Genomic DNA, 23,159 nt, shown 5'->3' with positions numbered 1-23,159 from the left:
TACTTTAATGCAAATGACAGAGGAAATAATCATTTCAACCTATCTAGATTTCCATTTAGTATCACCTTTTCCCATCAAAACTACCATAGAAACCACACGAGGTACTTCCATAGTGAACTCAGGGCAGATTATTGGTTCGAAAACTGCTATAGATCGTACATTAGCCACAACTGAATTAGTTTCTTTCACGATGAATCATGACAAAATCCAAAATGCATTACTGGATTTTTATTGTACCGACTTAAGTAAAAGTAGTTTAGATTAAGAGCTGTGTACCTAAAAATAGTAAATAAAGTGATCTCATCAGTATTGAAGTCCATTGAGCTACCACTGAATCAATTACACATTATACAAATATATATTATATGAATTTGCATTACACTGTACATTAAGCATATAAGCAAATCTGCCTATCGCTGCTAAGATATCAAATCACATACATTAACAGATATAGAGGTCCAAGGTTATACCAAGACGTTGGAATACGGCCGATTTTATGGGCACACGTAGTAAAGTAGTTTAAATAAATTGAATTAAATAGATCTTTGTATTAGGTAAATATATATAACACATAGTGTTGATTAAAAACAAAATCTTATGACTTGTTTTAATCTATCATACCTACGTAACGTTGATTTTATACATATTGCATTCGTTCCATATGTAAAATTATGAAGTTGCGTTAGGAAATTAAGCTTAACCAAACATGTTTACCTGCGTTACAAGCATTAACTATTAGTCTTACTTGGCATACTTGGTATCATAGGTATTTAGTTAGATGTTAGTACTTTTTAGGGTTATATCATGTAGTCATAAAAGTTTCCGTACCAAAATAAAGTATCAAATAGAACAAATAAGTGCATATATCCATGATTTTGCGTTTCCTTTATTTTTATCTAGAGAATCAGTTTTACTTTGTGAGATCCTTTTGATATAAAAGCGTAGCCAATGTGATAATCTTCTATTTTAACATGTTAAGTGTTAAGTTTTTTACTGTTTGATATTATATAAAATTCCGTACTTTCGTAAAAGTATGTATTCAGGCGAGCAAAGCCAAAAAAATAAAATAACTTTATATTGTTTTAATTGCGGAACGTAATTTGATGATCTCTTAGTCCCTAAAGTTGCGCCTTGTTTCTCAAATGTAAACTTTGGATCAGATCAGCTTTAAAGTAAGCTTCATAAGAGTGAAGGGATAGGTGAGCTAGTAGAGGTGAATAATTTGTTTCCATTGGAATGCCGACCATTTGCTGGAAAACGCATCCACCACACTAACTCTGGAGAAATATAATGTCGATCAAAATACATGCATTTTGAAAACATATGATTTAGAATCGTTGTTAACGAAGTATGAAGAATCTCTACATAGTGCTACATATCTGTATCTAGGTGCAGCATGTTTTGTTGTGCAGTGAAAACGATGTATAATTCTTTTGAGTCAAGACTTTAGCTGAGTATGGGAAATAGAAGTATAAAGAGTTGACAAATCACAGGTTTTTACAATGCTATTGTATTCTGATAATAATCTTGAATTCAGGGTTTCCAAGAGATCTTTCGAGTTGTTTAGGATACACATTGAATTATATACCATTACGGGAGTAACAAGTGTTGTGGTAGGACTGAAGACCCTCTTTGACAGCTGTGAGTATAGAAGTTAATGGTTTTGACAGTTGGCGGGTGGTACATTTTGCAGATCCAGCAATGTAGCTTTGTTTGAATGGATTCTTGTGGACCTTATGAATCTAGTGCATAGACAGTATATCACGATCATCGATTTTGATAGAGAAACACCAAAAGAAGACAGTACAGATTCATGGTTCTCCACTATCTCTACTTTTGTGGTAGCAGTATAGGTCTTATTACAGTTATTATTTTCTATGTCTACCTCTGATAATAAACATTGGATGTAAAACGTTTTGCAAACAAAATCAATGTTGTTTTGGGCTTTGTTTGCTGGTACGACAGCATATTTGTCATGCAGTTGCATACTATGTTTATGCTACATCTGGGTATTTGAAACCGATGTAACATTGATACGCATTGACCTACTTAAAACTTTCCTACGTTTTCAAATAAAGGACCAAATAAAAATTCCAAAAATACTAAACAGGATGCATTAAAATGTACTAGATAGGACGCATAAAAATATAAAAAAGGACTAGATAGAATATAGTAAAAAGTTATGAAAAGTACAAGATAGGATGCATTACAACAAATACTAGATATATTTTGTTACAATAAGACCTAGACAGGATGCATTACAAAACATTCCAAACAGTTCTAGATAGGGGGCATTAAATATTACAAAAAAGTACTAGATAGGATGAAAAAGAATACCAATTTGTATCAACCCAGCCGTTAATGATGACCTAAGCTTTCAACTAGCTTAAATAACACTTTTTGTTGATAAGCAACAGTGTTTGGAGCATTTGTTTAAAAATAGCAAGGGTAATTTACAACTGATCTGTAATAAAAACTCTGAATTGATGGACACTCATTATCATCATATCTTTATTTATTTCAGACCATTTAAAATCATCAAATATATTCAATTCTAATGTATTCTAGTAGACATCTGGCATTCTGCGGGGTCGCTTTTAAACAGATGTGCATAATGTGTAAGCGGACCTAAACACAGACATACTGAAAAACCAACACATGTAATGAACACTAAACATGCATCTTTCCACTTGGATATATTACAGTGGTAGACCTTGATTTTGTATTTAGAATGCAATCTTTACCAGGGTTCATGTATCCTCTTCTACGGGAACTTTGACCGACAACGATTTACTATGATAAACTATTTAGTCCCCGGTCAGTATGTTTTGCTTCGTACCGACCGAAATTATTTGTGACAAGTCAGCTGAATCATGATAAGATCATATGATCGAACAACTAGAATCTCAATAGAATCCAACAATGAAAGGATTATTCATTCCTAAATGACAGAATTACTTTCACAGCCTACTGAATAACAGAGAAACTAAGAGATGCTTTTTTGGAGGAAAATATAAATTCCACTTTTTATTTAAGATTATGGAAAGTGAAAATCCTTTAAAGAAAGTGCTTCTTTATTCTAGTTCTTCTGAATCACATATCGTAGTATTTTAAATCAGATAGACCGGGGGTAGAATAATCAAGTCATTAATTGGGAGAGTTTTTTTTTTCATTAAGTAGACATTTTTAGAAGTATGATCTGATTGGTTGTGAAATTGCATTGATAATATATGCAATATAATGTAAACAAATTACTATTTATACTGTGAACCGTATTTTGTCATGGACATCGGAAATAAACTTCCACTGCAAAATCACTCTTTTCCTTCCGTATTCAGAACGTATGGATAATGTATTTGGTGCACTGCAGAATATGTTCATAATGTACATTTTTATTTGATTAATGCCTACATTATATTGTAAACAAAACTAGGTCCTGCAAAAATATTAGACCTCATTTCTAAGACAGAAAATGTTTTGTCGATATCAATCAATGCTCATCTGCTTCTAATACAAGTAGTCTTACAACTTCACAGAATGCAAGGCCATCGTACCAAAGTGTTTAAAAAAAATAAATAAAAAAAAATAAAATAAAAAAAAAATGCTCGGACGTTAACCCACAACAAACAAACAAAAAACATTAAAAAAAAAGGTTTAAGTTTATATTAGTATATAAGATTAGTATATAAGGAAACTAATATTCTAGTGGAAATAAAACATATATAATCCAGGACAAAGGCTAGACAGGTATAATAGACACACAGGCAATGAAACAAATGTATTTATGTCTTAGTCATGAATTCAAGTTTTTCAATGATTTATTCGTTATCCTTAGGTAAGAAAATCATGTAAAAATGTTTTTTCTAAATATATATATTTTTGCATACGAAACAATTGAACTGCAGCTCGTATGAATCATATACATGTAAGACAGAATTCACAAACAACTTTACAAATACCCAAAAGTATCATTTACCTGTACACAGATAGAGTAAAACATATTCTTTTGTTTTAATGTTACTTTGTATGTATATTACTTGATATCTTGATTCATTGGATACTTGTGCCATTGACTTCTTACTGTATTTGTTGTTTGCTCGGCTTTGTTAATGTTATATTCACTCATCAACAAGTGCATATATAATAAAAAATATTTTACCTGCTAAGTATGCTTAAAACCTCTGTTGTTGAGTGACAGGGACATCAAGGGAACCAGAATTAGAACTTACTTTAGTAAGAACATAATCAATGGACAACGAACAAATAAAACAATAGACTGACAACAAAATACATACAAAATAACTAAAAAAATACATAAAACAAAACGATAAACAACCGGACCATGGGATCATGGACCATATGCATCGGTAGGGTAAGCGTCCTTTGCTTTTGTAGAAACACCGACCGAGTTGCTACATTAAATGGAACGACTGTTCATGAAGCCTAGATGTAAGAACTATAGCACGGTAAAAAATTATTGCGCTTTAGTAGTTTCGGCAATCTATTTCTTTTAACCGGGCTGAAATCATAGGGCAACGTCATTTAAGTTCGTCTATACAACTATTTATCTCATATCGACAATTTAAATGCAATGAACACATGATCAACCTAGACTTGCAATCGCTTAAACTAACTGTAATTGGAATTTAAAAATAGATTGTGAAAATATTCAGTCAAAGAAAATAAAGAAGAAATAAATTCTTTTACGGAATGCAACTATACATGGAAAGTCTATAGTACTGAGTGGTAATTACAATTGTATGTATGTCAGTTAGATATTTTATTGTTTAAAACTAAACAGCATAAATATAAATAATAATCATATTTTACAAGGATGGTGTTTAAGTCTCACTTATTGATTTGCTTATTTTTAAAATGTTGTCTTCTTATTATATAAATGTACGCGTCTATACATGAGTATGCCTTTATGGTTCATAGTCCTTCATTTTGATAAAGTGTATTTTAAGAATAAAACTAAAGGTAACATGTTTATATTGATTGAGTAACTAATGAAAACTGTATTCAGACAAAGGTACCACTTTAATTTCGACACGTATAAAAAGAGAAATAATTTACTTATTTCAGGGAGATGTATGAACATCCGTCCTATATGTCTTTAATAATACCAACAGTTGAGTTTATCAACGACATATAAAACCAACGATTCAACAATGACATACAATTCTATTTTACGTATATATTGTTTATCACTTGTATTACTGACAGAACAAGTAAGTTTGTTTAAATGTCTATAAATGAAACGAGTCACTTTCTTATTGGTTATACCCCGTTACTGTAAATGTCAAATGTACACAATACATAATGTCAAAAGTCTTTACTCTTTCTTACTGTTTTAAAAATAATTATAAAATACTTTTGAATGTTACAGTATGGAAACATTTCTAAATAGAATGATATAATTCAGAAGAAATTAGCATAATTGTTACATTTGTTTTATATGATAGGTCTCTGCATCTTGTGGTTCCGATATGTATGAATGTAACATAACATTAAACTGTATCCATAATAACTATTTATGCGACAAAAATCCAGACTGCATGTATTTGGATGATGAAGAACCTGCCAATTGTAAGTTCATTATCTTAAAGCATGTTGTCAATAACATCAAAACAATGTATTACTAAAACAGTTTTTGCCAAAGACAATATATGTCGGTTGTACTTGACTGGCATGTTCACTATTGGCAATTGTACGTCAATATAATAAATAGAGAATGAATAAAATATATCATAAGTATAATAAATGGTAAAGTATACATCAAATAACTTACAGGTCCTGTGGATCCTTCGTCATGCCAAAACACTTGTACTGAAGGCCAAATGTACAGATTGTACTTGTGTAACGTCGATAGTAGACTGCCCCAATCCAATCAGTTCGACCAATGCAACAACTACACCTGCAGTTCACAATGGTACGGCAAGATATTACTGTTGCATCATTATATGAGGAATGTATTAGCCAAAGGCATACTTTATTTAATAAGAGGCTCATTTAAGATGATAAACAAACAAAGTTGAATACGTTATACAAATCAACTGCATCACAGCTGTAACTAACTTAACCAATTAATTATTAAATTTCAGTGATAATCGAATAACCAATTATAACTGTTTTCGATCGGATCCGGGTTTTAAAAGTATGAATTACCCATACTTCATTTTGCTTTCTTTGAAACGGATCGAATTGATGTAAATTGAAATGTTTGTCTTAAAATAGAAATCTCAAGGTTCGATTTAATTCTGAAATATTTAAAAATACAGAAAACAGTTTAAGGTTGTTAAAAAACTTATATTTGAGGAACCATAGAAACGGAATAAATTGTTGCTCAACATTTATTGTCGTTCGTGAGCAATAAAAACTATCATTTAATAGGTGAGCGTGTCTTACATTAGTACACAATGAGTTTCATACAGTAGATTATACACTTACATTAGTATTATGATAATTACTTGTTACTCATACGTTTCCCTTTGTAGATAAAAGGACTGCAATTATAGTATTGATAGCCATAACTATAGTTATAGTTTTTTTTCTGATATGTATTCGGATAATTTATATCAAATTACGCAAGCCTAACAGGTTAGTGCATTCACATATGTTCAATAGAGAAGTTGTTTCCATGTTATAACAAACATCTTTTTACGAGACAAAATAAGTTTTTAGCATTTACTATTTTTATATTTTTGAATAGACTAATGAATAATTAAAATGTTCTTTTCATATTGAACTATACTTAGACCTTTAATATCTATTTTGGAGGCTCTAGTTTGGCGGCGTTTGCCTCATGTCTTAATTTCGATCTTTTCAGTCGTTGAGTATTTTATACTATTACAGCTACTGGTATCCTTAGTTTTACAATTATGACAAGATTTGGTGATAAATCAAGGCTCTACATGGCATGTGATACTAACTGAATCGTGATCATACTAACATACAATTAAAATCTTCAAATGTGATATAATACTTTGCCATGTAAAAGTCAAACGATCATATCTATAAAGTTTTGTCGACCTTTTCTGTAGTTTATACATACAAAGTGCATCTGAAAATTATATAATGAACTAATATTTTGCTCAGGGTTAACCAGAATGCAGTTCCATCAACAGAAGACACTAGACCTGATATAGTTCTACCGATGACAGAACCATAAGATAGAAGAAGGGTCCCTTACCTTCATTTGATATTACATATAACACACAGAGCTGATTTCCGTTTGCCATACATTGTCACTGCACGTACAGTAAAGATTTGATTTCATTGTAACCATTTGATCAATAGTCATATTAGTCACAATGAATTTAAGCGAATTCTACATCAATAATATTTGTACTATACAGGCTATATTTTATGAATAATATAATGATGCTGAGCAACCTGACCGAGAGAAATAATGATGAAAACAAGAGGCCGTACGAAAAGTATCTTAACACCTATCAACCTATACATCATTACCTCTTATTGTAATTTTGAAGGCTTTAATAGGTGAAGGTTTCTTACCACCCCCATTGCGCAGTAAATGATCACTTAAAATGTGATTTTTAAAGTCGAAACGTTTAAAAGTAGTTAAAGATGTCTCCATTTTGTCATTCATAAATTATTTGGAGTCTTTATATCTTTTTCCTCTCAGCTAAGTATATCCATAACACTTTGCACTCTATAAGGTATCCATTTTGTGAATAAAACAAGCTAATTTTGATTAGTAAAGTTCTTTTTAACATCTAAAACTTGGTGTTTTAGTTTGTATTAAAACTGTTTTTTTTTGTATTTACATGCTATTTTATTTGTGTTTTTTTATTTAAAACGGTTACGAGACAATTAATTTGGCTCCTGCATATGGAGTGTTCATATCACAACTCATACGTTATGCCAGAGCTTGCCGAAACTACGCAGACTTTTTGTATCGCGCTAGAAGTCTAACACTTAGGCTTCTAGAACAGGGTTATGTTGTTACAAGACTGAAGTCATAACTACAGAAGTTTTATGGTCGTTATCATCAACTCGTGGATTGTAATGGTGTATCCATCAGCACCATGAAAACTGATTTATTAAACGGACCATACTTTTCCTTCCCTCGTTTATCTACCCTGGACTTGACTTTTTATGAGCAACTCAGCGGGAGTTTCTAGAAAAGCAGAGGACGTTTATCCTACCGGTGCACCTGGTCCATGCCCCCAGTTTTTAGTGGAGTCCGAGTTGATCATTTACTTTTGTTACTTTGTATGTATGATTTTAGTTACTGTATGTTCGTTGTTGTGTATGTCTATTTTCCATTTCTGGTCTTTTTCCCTGGATTACATTCTTTTGATTACCGCTATAAGCTCGGTTCCCTTGATTACTCTTTCATGTAAAGCTTGATTTTAAGTAATTTCAGGTGAAAATATGTTTTGCTCTTTCATGGGGCATGAGAAGCGAAAGGATCTCATTCGTATTAAAAAAAAATAAAAAAAAAAATACTATCGTTCTTTTTTTTTATTTAAATATGTTTTGTTTTGTTTTTAATTCTGTGAAGATCTTTTAATATATTATTGAAACTATATGTTTAGATTTTAATTTTAATTTCCACATTTACTAGTTATATACCAATTTCAATAATGACATCATAATTATTCCTACTTACATTTTAATGCCAACTAAATTATTTGTAGTTTTATTTATTGTTTACTGATGTTCAATAGATATTCCACAACTATATTTTACCGAATACATATGGTGAACTATCTTTTGCAATGTGATGAAAAGACTGATTTGAATACATCACGCTAAACACAATATGCTTACAATGATTTATCCAAAAAAAGATAGTTAACAATTCATTCTTACATTTTTTAACTGTAAATGAATTGTCATATCATTTTACATACTAACACATTTAATATTTTGGAGAATTCACTGAAATGTACTAAAGACGGAATTAAAATTTAGAGTTGAGTTAGAATAATAAAACATTTAAGAAATTGATATTCGTACTATAAATTACTGCATCAACAAAGGTATACCGTGATCATATATTTGGTAAACGTATTTATAAATTATTAAAAAAAAAGCATGGGAGTAGGCGTGTTGCATTCAATTATAAATGGGTCGGGCCACGTATATTTGAGTATTTTATACCAAGCCTCAGCAACGTATTACATAGGAATATAAAGGCCAAGCTGTGTGTAAAAGAGAACACCATGATATTTCTATGGACTTTCGATCTATAAGCAACGTTTTCGGTGTCTTGTTCTAGTTAAACCAAGGTCTCAGATTTTTTCCCCGTTGCGTACCATATAACATATCATTTCTATTTTGTCTATTTTATTTTACCAATACCGCTCAAAACATTAAAGAAAATTATCTTGCGTTACAAAATACGTATCACGAGTATCTCCTATAACGAATTACGAAAACAAACTGAAAAAGACAAAACACCATCTAAAAAGACGACACTGATTATCCCTCATGCGTATTTCTACTATACACATAAAGCTATATAAAGCGTCATTTTTACAGAATTGATATTAAAATATATTAAATAAGGGTAACAACAAAATTACAAAACAACTAATCCGATTGATAATCAAGTTCAAAATAGATATTAAACCATAGGAGCAGCTGGTATCGCAATGGTCTTGACTTGGTCGTGGATTAAATCTTAATTTTACAGCTCGCTAAACCTCCCTCTTCCAATGCGGAATGAATGTGCTAGTAGTGATTAACAAGCATTTACCTGCTTTTTTAACCAGGGAATAATATTTAAAAAGAATTTCGGAAGAGATCTTTAAAGACGCATTTCCAGATAACCCTGTTTCAGGAGTATGTAATTCATTTTATATAACCTCAATACTTAATGTAAGCCTGTCCAACTCATTTATGTTGGCCTTGGGCTGACATTATCATCTTGATGGGGTTGTTGTCTCTTTGACATATGCACCATACCTATTCTCGTTATTTTGTAAATCTTTAAAATGCTCCAGACAACTGTTTAATTATATCCAGTGTCAAACTATTGGACTGACTAATATAGTAGAGAGAAAATCATGTCAAAAAGACACAGGCAAGCTCACAATGACAAAGTAATTTATTACCTGAAACTTGCTCATTTGCTTTTATTTCTTTGTATGTTTGATTTAGTTACTTTATGTTCTTTGTCGTGTATGTCTGTTTTCCATGTCTGGTCTTTGTCCCTGGATTGCATTCTTTTGATTACCGCTATAACCTTGGTTCCCTTGATTACTCTTAAATATTCGATCAGTCATGAGTGCATTATTTATTTTGTCCTAGCATTTTACTAGCTGCTTTGATAATGCTTTGTTAACTAACTTACCCACTGAAAATCACATTAGTATTAACAGGGTATAATCAAATAATTTTTAATGTGTAAAGATAGAAAAAAATATTACATTTAACCTATATTCCGTGAATATATTATATATTTGATTATCTGTTTTATTATCAAGTATTGTATTGTGAAGGCTGTGCTGCAATCACTTTACGTGTGTTCAATATTTACCTGTACAAATTTAAAGATAAAAATTTAAAATATCCCTTTATGACGAAAAAAGTGAATTCTAACCAACTTCTACTTTTTCATATATAGAAATTGCCAACGTATTTGGTATATGTTTGTCACAGACGATTGAGATTCAAAGGTTTAAAGCACCTACAGACTTTGGAAATATCCAATAGAAATAAGTTAGAGTGAGTATACTGTACACTGTGTTAGCAAGGAAAAAGATGATGATATATGTAAGTCTTTTCTGAAAGCATTTTACGGTATGTACTACATTTTACATTTATAAATAAGGCAAAATTTTGATAAAGAATTACAACAAAAACTGATTTTCATGTATTTTATTTCTATTATTTAAAAGACTGTTTTGATAGACCTAAGAGATTTTATCAAGATGATTGAATATTAAGAATTGATCGTGATCGGTCAAAATTTCAAACAATTAACATGTTTGCTAAATCAATTGTTCAAAAGCTGATTGCTGTGCTAGGTGTTAGGTTGCTAAAACAAACGAAAAAATCCTTTAAAGTAAAAACGATGAATAATGATATCCAAAACGTGACAATTTATTTGATGATAAGTTTCAAGTAATAGCGCAAGTTTTAACACAAAGGGATACAACAAAAATGGCATTCGTTTTACTAGATCAGGTGAGTTTAAAATGATACAGTATGTTTTGTAAATAACTATGCATAAATCAATAATGTTCTTTGTAATTTAAAAATAGGTAAGGGTTTTCCCAGAGAAACGAAAATATACACACAATCAGGTCGTAGTCGATAAATAGTCAATTCGCCTCCCACGCCTGTCATTACAGTCCTTAAATGGTATAAACTTCCTATTTTCATCATAAACCGTACCCCAATTTAAATTCTTTAAATGCTTAGTTATTTTTTTTGTTCAATTATTAAAGCAATAAATATTTGAAAACTAATTTCATCACCCTCCCATAACAAAATCCCCATCTCCATGTACACCATCCCCATACACTATTATCCATCTCCCAATATTATACAGAATGGGAAGTTTTCCCTATATAAGTACTGTACTTTTTCATGTTTGATGCTTGTCAATAATTAATTAGAATGATGTTTCACTTTCATCGACTGATTCAGATAAATTATTTAATTTAGTGCAAATATTTTTGGTCATGTTTTTTCATTAGAAGGATACGGTTCGTTTCATCTATTAGAACAATTTAAAACGCTTACAAAATAATAAAAAAGAAATTCACTTAATATCAAACTAATGTTATGTACTTTCATGTTCCTTTTCAATATGCAGTTATAACGGTGCTTCATAGAAATTTCACTACTTAAGAATACATTTTAACGAGGATGATTAACAAGTTCATATGTGGTGTTCAACTGATTGCATTACCAGTCCTAGTGAGTACAATATAGAATAAAGAAAATATGATAAAGATTGAAACTTGTTGTGGATGTAAACAAGGTCGATAGTGTTGGTAACAAGTTTTTTTTATAAACCTATGATAAGTGTTATGTTAAGCCCTCTGTTATATTTTGATCTGGTTAACGCACAAAGACCTTAGTCATCTAATTTTTACCTTTTAGTTGTGATGTGTGAAGGCGTTTTAAAAGTTTTTCCCTGTTTTATGTTTGTATTATTCAATGCCGTATTGGTAATACAATTTGATAACTTTCACAGATCGGACAATTACACATTCAGAACAAACTCTTATAGATGATCCACGCAGTCCTAATTGCAATCCTTGGTATTTTCAACACAATGGAGTTAACTTGCATTCCTTTGGTTTGCTGGCATCTTCCTTAATTGTTCAAGCCAATACCAAAAATCCCACAAAATAACCTATTTTATATCATTTTATATAAAATATATATATGGTATTTTAATTTATTGATCTACAAAATGTGTATATGACACTGATCAAAGCCTATGGCAATATCTCTCCCACATAATACGACAGATGATGAATAAGTCCCAACGAACCATACTTTATAGCAAATATACACCGGAGAACCTTTAAATTATTAAATTGCTTTTGAATAAAAGTCGATTTATATGCAATCTCTTTAAATAACCTTTTGACAACTCTAGACGTCTTTAAATTTTAAAAATCTATTACATCTACATAATGCAAACGAAAATTATATGAAAAATTAAGCATGTATCAAAAGCTCTTTCTCTTTGCTGAGAACTTATTAATACAGACATTTGTACACCTTACTTCTAAATTTAAAAGTACTCTGACGATTGTCTACGGAGAGCTTTGTTTTCGAGTGCATTAACGTTGGTATGCAGCTGGGTTGTGACCTAAGACGTGCAACTAAAAAAGAGTTATTAACAGGCTGATCACTTGTTCAGATTTAAGCTATTATTAGTTATAACTCTAAGAAGACGGACGATTACTTAGTTAACTGACCGAGAGATACTTTTTTCAAATTTAGATGTTCGTCGCAACATTGCTTATCAGACTCTTTTGTTCGGCTAGCAGTATTGGTATCAATTATTCCATTCTCAGTACAAATTGAAAACAATTTTCTATGAAAAGAAAAATGTCAATCGTCTGGGATAAAATATTGATCTTGATAGCACACACTTGGCGAGACTGTGAACTGTTTGTCGATGGGCGAAACGTTAAACCTGCTGCTACAATTTGTTTTTGCGACTTTCTATTTTGTCCTGGAACAAATATCACACTTTGTTTTTCCCAGTATTTGAATAACAATAAAACACCATATTGTTTTATTTCACAGATTTTTGCAAACTGTTCTCCTCACGAGTTCCAATGTGATAGCACAACCTGTATTCCCAATTCAGAACTTTGTGATAACAATTTTGACTGTACTGACATGAGCGATGAACTACCAGCAAATTGTAAGTTTTTGCTTCAGAAAATATCAATTTTAGACCAAAGAAGTATTAGTTTCAAATGCATATATTCTAAGAAGCCTAAAAAAGCAACCTTTGTAATAACATTCTTTCTTGTGTCATTGGTGCACATTGTTTTACAAATTTCGAATGGTTCTGTTTTGTTTTAAGTGGCAGACAATATTCAATGTAACTAGTCTTTTAAAGTTGTATGGAAACATCGGATTTTTAAACAACTGAACACTTCAGGAGAAATATCTATCATCTTTGCCGTTTAATGAAACTGTATAAGCTGCGGTAGGCCATATATAAGGTATAGTCAAGGACGTTCAAAATCCCTTTAGGAAACGACAATATCAATGCTTGATGCAAAGGCTGAGGTAGGCAATACATATGATTAATCTTCAAATTAAACTCAATAAATGCTTGATGTATGAAGAAGAATATTTTTGAAATACGTTTCGGTCAACCAAAGTAAAACTGTACACAAACAAATAATCCACCTTGAAATTAAATTTATATTGTTTATATTTAATATGACAGATGCTAATTACATTGATGTAGGTCCAGATTCAGACAAGTGCTCAAGCACGTGTACCGAAGGACAATATCAATGTACAGACTGTGCATGTGTAACAGATCAAACCCATTGCTATGTTATATCGAGCACTGAGGATCCCAACCAGGAAACCAGTGGTGATACTAACCAACAAGCAAGCACCGTATCGGCTTCGCCAGTGTTAAACAAAGGTACAAGTATAATTTACATTAAAACGTCTATTTTGATCCAAATCCCTGATATGTTCCTTAAGCCTATTTAGAAAAAATCCTTAATTACTGTCCTATTAAATTGTTGGAAATTGTTTTTGTTTAACTATGTTATTTTTTTATCTTTTAGTGTTTTTTTGAGAACATGCATTGTTTATACTGGCTGTATATAGAAATATATTTCTTGATTTCGGGATGAGTAGGTCAATTTCATTTTACTGACATAAAGGCTTTTCTCTTGATAAAATTTTAAAAGTGAAATATTCGTGTGTTTTTTTTGTAAATAAATGAAATTTGTGTTGCATTATCAAATATGAAGTACACCTTAGAAGCTTTTTTCCGGCAATGGTAATATGATACAATTTAACTATCAAAAGTTACACTTCTGTTTATTATTCTTTAGGCGTGTATTTCAATGCATTTTGTGAATGTAATATCAATGCAGTTATTAAGATCTATACATTCTTTTATATGACAATTTTTTAAACGTTTTTGTTTTGCTTTATATGTTTGTATTTAGTGAAACCAGATAGTGTGTCTGCCAAACATAACCGACGCAATGCGGACTATTGCTTAAGGAGTAATCAATGGAACCAAGGTTATAGCGTAATCAAACGAATGTGATCCAGAGAAAAGACCAGACATGGAAAACAGACATACACAACAAAGAACATACAGTAACTAAAATCATACATACAAAGTAACAAAAGTAAATGAGCAACTCGGACTCCACTAAAAACTGGGAGCATGGACCAGGTGCACCGGTAGGGTAAGCGTCCTCTGCTTTTCTAGAAACACCCGCCGTTGTTACTGTAAACAAATGTTTTGATCATTAAAAAAAAACGGTTTTGTTTGGTTACTGCGTGAAATATAATAAGAATTATTACTTATATTTAATAAAAAAAGCATATATATCTTGTTATAATTCAAGCTTTTCACACCTAATTTATCGAATATATTATTATCATATTGAATGTCATAAACAGGTCTGAGCTGTTATGGTATCAATGAATCTGTTAAGGTATTTACTTAGCTGTTTAGGTTATCATGAAGCATTTAAGATATTTATGAAGCTGTGTATGTGTCTGTGAATTAAACTATTATCAATATAATCATGCAAGGTTATTCTACAGATACATGGATTATCTATACTATCGTATGTACCATTTTCCTGCCGCTGTTAGTTGTCACCATAATTATAGTAGTATACTGCAAGAAAAATAAAAAAATAAATAGGTAAATATAAGATCATTTTGTAAATATGTAGATTACCTTCTCAACAAATCATAAAACCGAATTTAAAAATACGTAAGAACATCAATAGGCTGTTTACCTAACAAATAATCATAACGAAACCATAATATACTATAATCAAATGACCAAATATTGCCTAATTCATTAATTACATAATTCAAGATAGAAAGATATGTTGTTTTGTTATATCTGGAAATACCGAAGTACTATTAGTGATAAGTCATTTTGTTATTGTTTTCGTATTACAAGTAGTCATGCAGTTTTCTATTGGTTTAATAACTTCAAAAAAGCTGTTTTGTAGTACAGAAAGAGCTTCCGTCTCGTCATGCAATAAAAGTCCAGCCTTGGACTGAATCATAGGTTCGACGGAGTGTTTGTTGTATTTTCTTCTGTTTGTTAAAGTTGTTGCCTCTAGTTTCTCTTTTCTTTTGTCACCACTTTATACCATTATACTTTCTACAAACATTCATTAATCATTAAATGTGTCTCTATCATGGGATGATTTCAGGGTAGGAGACACCGAAAAAACATGATAAAGACAGTTATAAAAAGGAAGACAATGGAGATACTTTAAAGCAAATGTGTGCATCTTATGTAAAGAAATATCTATCAACACTCCCTCCTATCACTGGAAATCGAAATAGGAATTCTTAATAGACAGTGTTACATGAACAGTATAAATGGGAATCATCAGATATAACAATATACCTAACACCACATTGAATGCCTCATGATATACCAAAGAAGGAGGTTCCTTGCAGTTTGACGTTAACATGATTTCAACAGAACATATGTCAATGTCTGATTTGAAATTAATAATAAACTATTTGATTACTGTTTTTTTCCCATGATATCAATTTCTTTTTTCTTTAATCTTAAAGCCATTTAACTAAATAGTGCGAACACGTATAATTATTTGTTTATTTCTTATTTGAAGTCCTATTGTTGCTCTCTCTCGATCCTACTTACTTTTTTAATTAATTTTTAAATTTATTAATTTTTTGTTACATTGTCCACATTTTGTCATTTTTCAAATCAGCAATTCTAGACAATTTTAAAGAATAACAATCTAATTTCGTGCTGTTAAGAATGAAATATACGAGTAATTTGGGTTAACGAAAAAGTTGTTGATAATATCTTGTCAATAATTTGATTTGGTACGCAATTCAATGACACATAACGGAGATCAACATAAATGCTTGTATACATTGTATTGTACATTCAGAATTATTCTACTCAGAATTTCAATCTATTAAAAATTCACCAACAGGTTCCATTCTATTGATTAATATTGGAATCTCGGTTCCTTTGACTACTCTTTCATCGTTATACAACACTTTTCGTATAATTGTAATACCCTGACACTTTTTAAAGATTAATCAAGGGAACCAAAGTTATATCGGTAATCAAAAGAATGTAATCCAAGAATAGACCAGACATGAAAAACAGACATACACAACAAAGAACAAAAAATAACTAAACTCATACATACAAAGTAACAAAAGCAAAGAGCACTTTATATGATTATAGGTTTATGTAAAATGCATTCGATAGAATAACGTGCTTTGCTGTTTGAGATTTTGTATTCAAATAAGACAAATCATGAAATCAAAATTATCTTTGATAAAGAAAGTACTCTGTGATTTATTTCTAACCTGATAATTCATATTGAGTGACTAGTATTTGGAAATGAGTTATCTCTTTATACAAGATTCAAGTGGAAATCAAAAGAATGTAATCCAGGGACAAAGACCAGATATTGGAAACAGACTAACGCAACAAAGAACATAAATTTGACTTTTTTGTTTCCATTTTACAATTTTTATCCAGGTAAATGCAGTTTTATAGTACGCTAACGTGAGTATTCAAACCTAATTAATCCGATAGTAGTTATTGACTGGTACCTTGACAGAGTTTGATTAATTTTATTGATTTTTAAAATCCATAACATTGCCGTCAGTTGTGAACCAATAATAGATATTTGCCATGGAAGTTAAAAATAGAATATTGAAAATTTTCACAGTACATTAAAATCCCAAACTATATGGAATATGAATAAGAATATCCAGTGGTTGTTTATGACAAATTGAGGTAAGTAGATGTAGCATGTAAAATGAACAAAACGAAACTTTTCGGAAACGTTAATTTAAAATTTTACTTGTATGTATGTAAGTTTAAGATTTATGTCCTTTTATCAGAATAGAAATATATTTCAAAAATCATTATTAATCTGTTATACACATGATTTTTCATAGATAATTCTAATCCATGTGATTCGATCAGGATACAAAATGTCAATAAACAAACGTAAGTTTACGAGGAAGAAGTTGAATGTAGTACTGTATTTATATTATTCAAATGTAATTTCAACAAACCCGTGATTAAAAATTGAGCCGAAAAAAAAATAAATAAAAACAAAAACCAGGACAAGTTTTCCAACTTTAAATTGTCAAACTTATTTGAAAAGCGTCATTTGATACTTCAAGCTAACACTAGGTTTAACTGCTTTTATGTGAAGATAAAATAAAAAAAAAACACACAGAAAAATCAGTTTGCCTAATTGACCACCGAACCAAACCGAACCAAAGATTTTAGTTTTATTCCCTTTTAACTATATACACAGTAATATTGTAACCATGTCATTACCGTTCCTTTTTATAACTGAATAAATTTTCCTAGATAGTTGCATCTGTTTCCGTCTTACAAGTATTCAATAACAAGAACAAGAAAGGACTTACCAATGATATATGATTACATTATTGTTGTCTTTTAGTCGAAAAACAATGTCTTGTGAGTAGTTTTTTAATTTCATCAACATATTAATTAGAAACTATTTTATTTTGTTAAAAGTACAAGCTCAATATAATTTTCCAGTAGTATGAACGGTTGACATAAAAAATGCTGACGTGATTTTTACTTTATTGTTCTTTCTGCATAACTTCATCATTGTAATTATAATTTTTCAGGACAGGATAAAGAGACAAGCACAACAAAGTATACAAACTGCCAAAAATAACACGTACAAAGAAATAAAATTAAACGAGCAAACCGAATCCCACTTACACCTGGGAATTATAGACCAAGTTCATCGGTAGGTTAAGCATCCTCTGCCTTTCTAGAAATACCCGCAAAATTGCTCATAAAATATCGTGTCAGGGATAAACGAAACAGGACAGAAAACTTTGACAAGGTGAATAAGTCGATTCTTAAGGTGGAGATTGATACACGAGTTTATGATGACGACTATTAAACTTTTATATTGGCATCATACCCCTGTTCGAGAAGCCTAACTGTAGGTTTTGCAAGGAATAACAAGTTTGCGTAGTTTCGGCAAGTCCTGGCATATTGTGTAGATATGCAGGTCGTGAAGGGATGTTGGCATAGATAGAAGGACAGTTAACAATACGAAATGGCAATTATCGCGTTTGTCGTATAGTTTGTTCATGAGTATTCTTTTTTTAATGCTCCCAGTTTTTAGTGGAGTCCGGATTGCTCTTTTACTTTTGTTACTTTGTGTGTATGATTTTAGTTGCTTTGTGTTCTTTGTTGTGTATATCTGTTTTCCATGTCTGGTCTTTGTCCCTGGATTACATTATTTTGATTACCGCTATAACCTTGGTTCCCTTGATTACTCTTGTAAACAATGTCTAAGTAGAAATCAAGATATAAAGCTGAATTCAAAGTGTCTGTGACGTCCATTATCTGAAGATCGTTATAGTACATGCGATGAATAAATCAAGCACCGAAACTAGTATTGTTAAAGACAACACGCCCTCTATTTCACGAAAACTTTATCGCGATAAATTTAGCATATTACATAAAAAATGTTACTATCAAATTTGTTTACAGATCTCTGCAGCTTGTGGCTTAAATAAGTATCAATGTATCGGAAATAAAAAAAATGTAAAAGATGGATACACCGTAACGATCCGCGAGTTCATGATGATGACCATAAAACTTCTGTTGTGATGACTTCAATATTGTAGCAACATAACCTGTTCTTAAAGCCTAATTGTAAGAAGTTTTACGCGATACAAAAATTCTTCGTATTTACTGCAAGCTCTGGCATAACGTATGAGTTGTCATATGAAAACTCCATACACAGGTGTTGAAGGGATGTTGCCACAGATGAAAGGAAAGTTGACAATTCTGAATGAAAAGTCATCACGTTTGTCGTAAAGTTTGGTCAATAGTTTTCCCTTATCATCGATCTCTATGTGTAGGTAAAGAGTCTGACTTCACAGTATCTGTAGCATTATTCCACTCAGTTCTTTGGGATGGATGCGATGTATCAAGTTCCTGGAACTAGGATTGTTTAAATATAATACATCGAATGAGAGTGTGTAATTTGTTATTGGCAATTTTATATTCATTTCAAAGGAAAGGGGAAAATAGAGCATATCACATCTGAAATGGTGACTTACTGTATTTTCGTTTGATAGTTCCTTATCTAATAAAGGATAACTTTGTCTTGAATAGAAAGTTCACTTTTTGAGTTGTTTGTCAACCGAAAATTACTCAATGTAGTATGATAGAAAATAATCTCTTATTTCTATTATATGTTGGTAATAAAGGTCAGGTTGACCCCATTGCATGTCCAAACACATGTACAGAAGGACAATACCAGTGTACAGATTGTAGCTGTATAACATCGATAACTGGCTGTCCCAACCAACCCACTACTGAAGCTTCAAACCAGCACTTCACATAAAAAGATCACGATGGTACGCGAATGATTTGTTTCATATGACGATAGTAACTTATAATATCAAGTTCATTATCTGCTTTTATAAGAGACTCGCTCCATTTTTAACTTGTTTTTTATTACATATTTTTCGACAGTGGCCAGATTTAAGAGGAGAAGGGTTACGATAAGGCCAACGTACTTCAATCCCGCCACATTTTTTTGCGCCTGTCACAACTCAGGAATTACTTATAATGACCTCTGTATGTATTTTTTTTTCGTTTTCACGTTCGGTTTACCGTCATTCACTGAGGATCTATAGGTGACCTTAAGTTGACATTGCTACAATTTTGAATATTTACAGTGACAGATGGCAGATGTGGTCGCATCGTTCTTAGAAGTGATTGTTTAGTGTTTATATACATGTAATATATTCATATTTTCGACTGTAGGTAAGAAGAAAAGAACTATAATATTAGCGGCAATTTTGTCTATTGGTTTTGTCTTGATTATTATAATGATAGTCTTCATAATTTTATACTGGTTGAAAAAATATTAACTTTTTTTATATAAAGATATACTAACTTGTCTAGACGTTTTGTCAACCAGTATAAAATGAAAATATACAAATTTAATTGAGATATTTATGCTTTATGCTCTCGTATATCTATCTTCTATACATTACAAGATTGTATTTAGTAGAGTTGACCCAGAAAGTCAAAGTCCAAAAGACAGTTAAGACACTAAACCAGAAGAAAATAACATGGCAATACCATCGACAAAGTCATCGATGTTTCCTCCAATAGGTCATCAGTATAACGCATATGAAAACCATACACAGTCAATAAACGAAATGCACTTTTGTTAAGTTTTGAGGCTATTATATTATACTTCTTTGATAATTCTAGATCTGTGATATTATACTTTAAACTCCGTGATTTTTTTTTATTTAAATGTATTTGTTTGTATGGAATTATTATGTCTCAGTTATCTTACTACTTTAAAGGGCATTAAGCGACCAAAGGATATCATTTCAATATAAAGCTACATGTAATTTCATGCATATGTATTACATGTCAAGTCAAGATTTATTCATTTATTGTTTTTGTTTTGTTTCAATTTCTGTTAAGATTTTGTTCAATTTTAAATAAGTTTTCTACTATTTAGTATGTTGCAACATATTTTACCCAACAAAACAAATGTGTTTCGATGTTTGCATACTGTATTTTATACATATAAAAAATATATAAAACAAAACAAATTACACTTTGTTTACGCAAATCCACACACAATGATACTTCCAATGATTTTTTTCAAAGATATTTGTATGTATTTACAGTACTTGAATGTGGAAAACCTCCCACTTAAATGTGGATACACAGGCAAAACAGGTCACGTTAACTTGACGTTGAAAAAAGCGTTATCAAAGGAACCAAGATTCTAGCGGAAATAAAAAAAAATGTAATCCATGGACTTACATAACAAAGAACACAAAATAACAAAAAACAATACAGACAACGCAACAAAAGTAAATGAACAACTCGGACTCCACTAAAACATGGGAGCATAAACCAGGTGCACAGGTAGGGTTAGCGTCCTCTACTTTTCTAGAAACACCCACCGCGTTTCTCATAAAAATATTCAATCGAAAGAGGAAATGTATACTGTGACGAGTGGAATAAATCAGTTTTAATGGTGCAAATGGACACATCGTAACGATCCACGTGTTCATGCATATGATGACGACCATAAATCTTCTGCCGTGATGGCTTCAATATTGTAGCAATATAACCATGTTTCAGGAGCCTAATTATAAGTAATGTAGGGCAATAAAAGAGTCTATTGTATTAGTGGTGTATTAGAAAACTACATGCGCAGGTGCGAAGGGGATGTTGCCACAAGGAAAGTTGAAAATACGGAATGAAATGTCAAAGCGTTTGTCGAATAGTTCGTTTAATAGTTTTCCATAGTTTTTTTTATTTACATAAGTTTAACGTGACTCATATTTGCTTGTATATGCAGCACTCAAAAATATAATTTAGAGCAATGGGGCATTAACCAATTAGGTTGCAGTTAGGTAGTGGGTATGAGGGAGCCGTGAATAGAACACGGAAAATCGGAAAACAACTTTGATTAACGCTCATTGACACTAAACACAATTTATTTTAATTTATAACTGTGTTGTAAAAGTAAAACATATATGATTAGTAGTTATTACGTATTTGGTGGTGATAAATATGACATGGTGTTTAGGACTTGAGTTGTAGAACATGGTATGAATGACTTGTAGTGTAAGACCAAAGATGTAGGACATTGGGTGTATAACTTGGGATGAAGGACATTGAGTGTAAAGCTTAGGTTTATGACTTGTGAAAGTAGGGAATTAAATGTTGACCCCAGAGGAAATTTATAGGGATTAATGTACTATTTATGCAGATGATGATACCGATTTGAATTCATCGTGCTGTAAAACAAAATCTTTATTAGCATTTTAAGAAAAGAAAATTCAAAACTTTAATCACTAAAATTACCAATATGTTGTACTACTCAATTCAAGTAAAACAGCATATGTTTGTTGAAGATAACTGACGTGCATCAAAGACTGAAATTAAGGTATGAAGTTTTGAAAAAACTATACACAGTATAAAAAATCCTGATAAAAGAATTTTACGATTTTAACAAAATGCTGATTGTTCTGGTGATTTGTTGAACGATAAGTAATTTTAATTTGTGTTAACCTGTTAATTTTTTGGTGATACATACTGCTTTATCTTGTTGTCATTTGTCCTTGGTGATATTGTGTGAGCCTTTACGTATTGAGTGATTATTTCAAAGCTAATACGATTTGATAGAGCGCATCGAAGCTTGAAGGTTTTGTAAACCGTGCCTAACGTCTTATAGATATGCTATTAAACGAGTAGTCAAGGAAACCAAGATTCTAGTGAACAACAAAGAACATAAAATAACTAAAATAATACATACAAAGCAACAAAAGTAACACAGTGTTTTGACAGAAGACTGAAGTCATAACTAGATAAGTTTAAATCATGTTTGTGTTTAGATTTGTCAGTCCAAATACAGACAGAG

The 23,159-nt window shown here is 31.2% G+C and overlaps 1 protein-coding gene across 16 annotated transcripts; it reads left to right on the top strand.

Annotated features, from left to right (window-relative positions):
- Nucleotides 1–4,563: 4,563 nt before the first annotated feature.
- LOC148608674 (uncharacterized) lies at nt 4,564–20,660 on the top strand. Of its 16 annotated transcripts, none has more exons than XM_088544774.1 (9): nt 10,510–10,701; nt 11,798–11,901; nt 13,252–13,372; nt 13,910–14,116; nt 15,268–15,370; nt 15,897–17,479; nt 17,644–17,695; nt 18,072–18,178; nt 19,963–20,660. In XM_088544774.1, the coding sequence occupies exons 2-6, from the start codon at nt 11,851–11,853 to the stop codon at nt 15,919–15,921; spliced, it is 507 nt and encodes a 168-aa protein (XP_088400900.1). In that variant the 5' UTR covers nt 10,510–10,701; nt 11,798–11,850; the 3' UTR covers nt 15,922–17,479; nt 17,644–17,695; nt 18,072–18,178; nt 19,963–20,660. The 16 variants fall into 16 exon arrangements, with proteins under 16 accessions (XP_088400909.1, XP_088400906.1, XP_088400907.1 ...); XM_088544778.1 differs by having other exon boundaries at nt 10,532–10,701; nt 13,931–14,116; XM_088544775.1 differs by having other exon boundaries at nt 10,689–10,776.
- The last annotated feature ends 2,499 nt before the right edge of the window (nt 20,661–23,159 follow it).

Source organism: Perna viridis, chromosome 9 (genome assembly GCF_037379345.1).
Source record: "Perna viridis isolate PV_CMFRI_1.1 ecotype Kerala chromosome 9, ASM3737934v1, whole genome shotgun sequence".
In the NCBI taxonomy this organism is placed as follows: Eukaryota; Metazoa; Mollusca; class Bivalvia; order Mytilida; family Mytilidae; genus Perna; species Perna viridis.
The sequence above is the reverse complement of the archived record's forward strand: the minus strand, read 5'-3'. Positions and strand labels throughout refer to the sequence as shown.

Excerpts from the sequence above, each read along its gene's own strand:
- LOC148608674 (XM_088544770.1), top strand. The coding sequence starts at position 13,039 with ATGAAAAGAAAAATGTCAATCGTCTGGGATAAAATATTGATCTTGATA. Across the intron at positions 13,373-13,909 it reads CGATGAACTACCAGCAAATT|ATGCTAATTACATTGATGTA; the intron begins GTAAGTTTTTGC and ends TTAATATGACAG. Across the intron at positions 15,371-15,896 it reads AAAAATAAAAAAATAAATAG|GGTAGGAGACACCGAAAAAA; the intron begins GTAAATATAAGA and ends GGATGATTTCAG.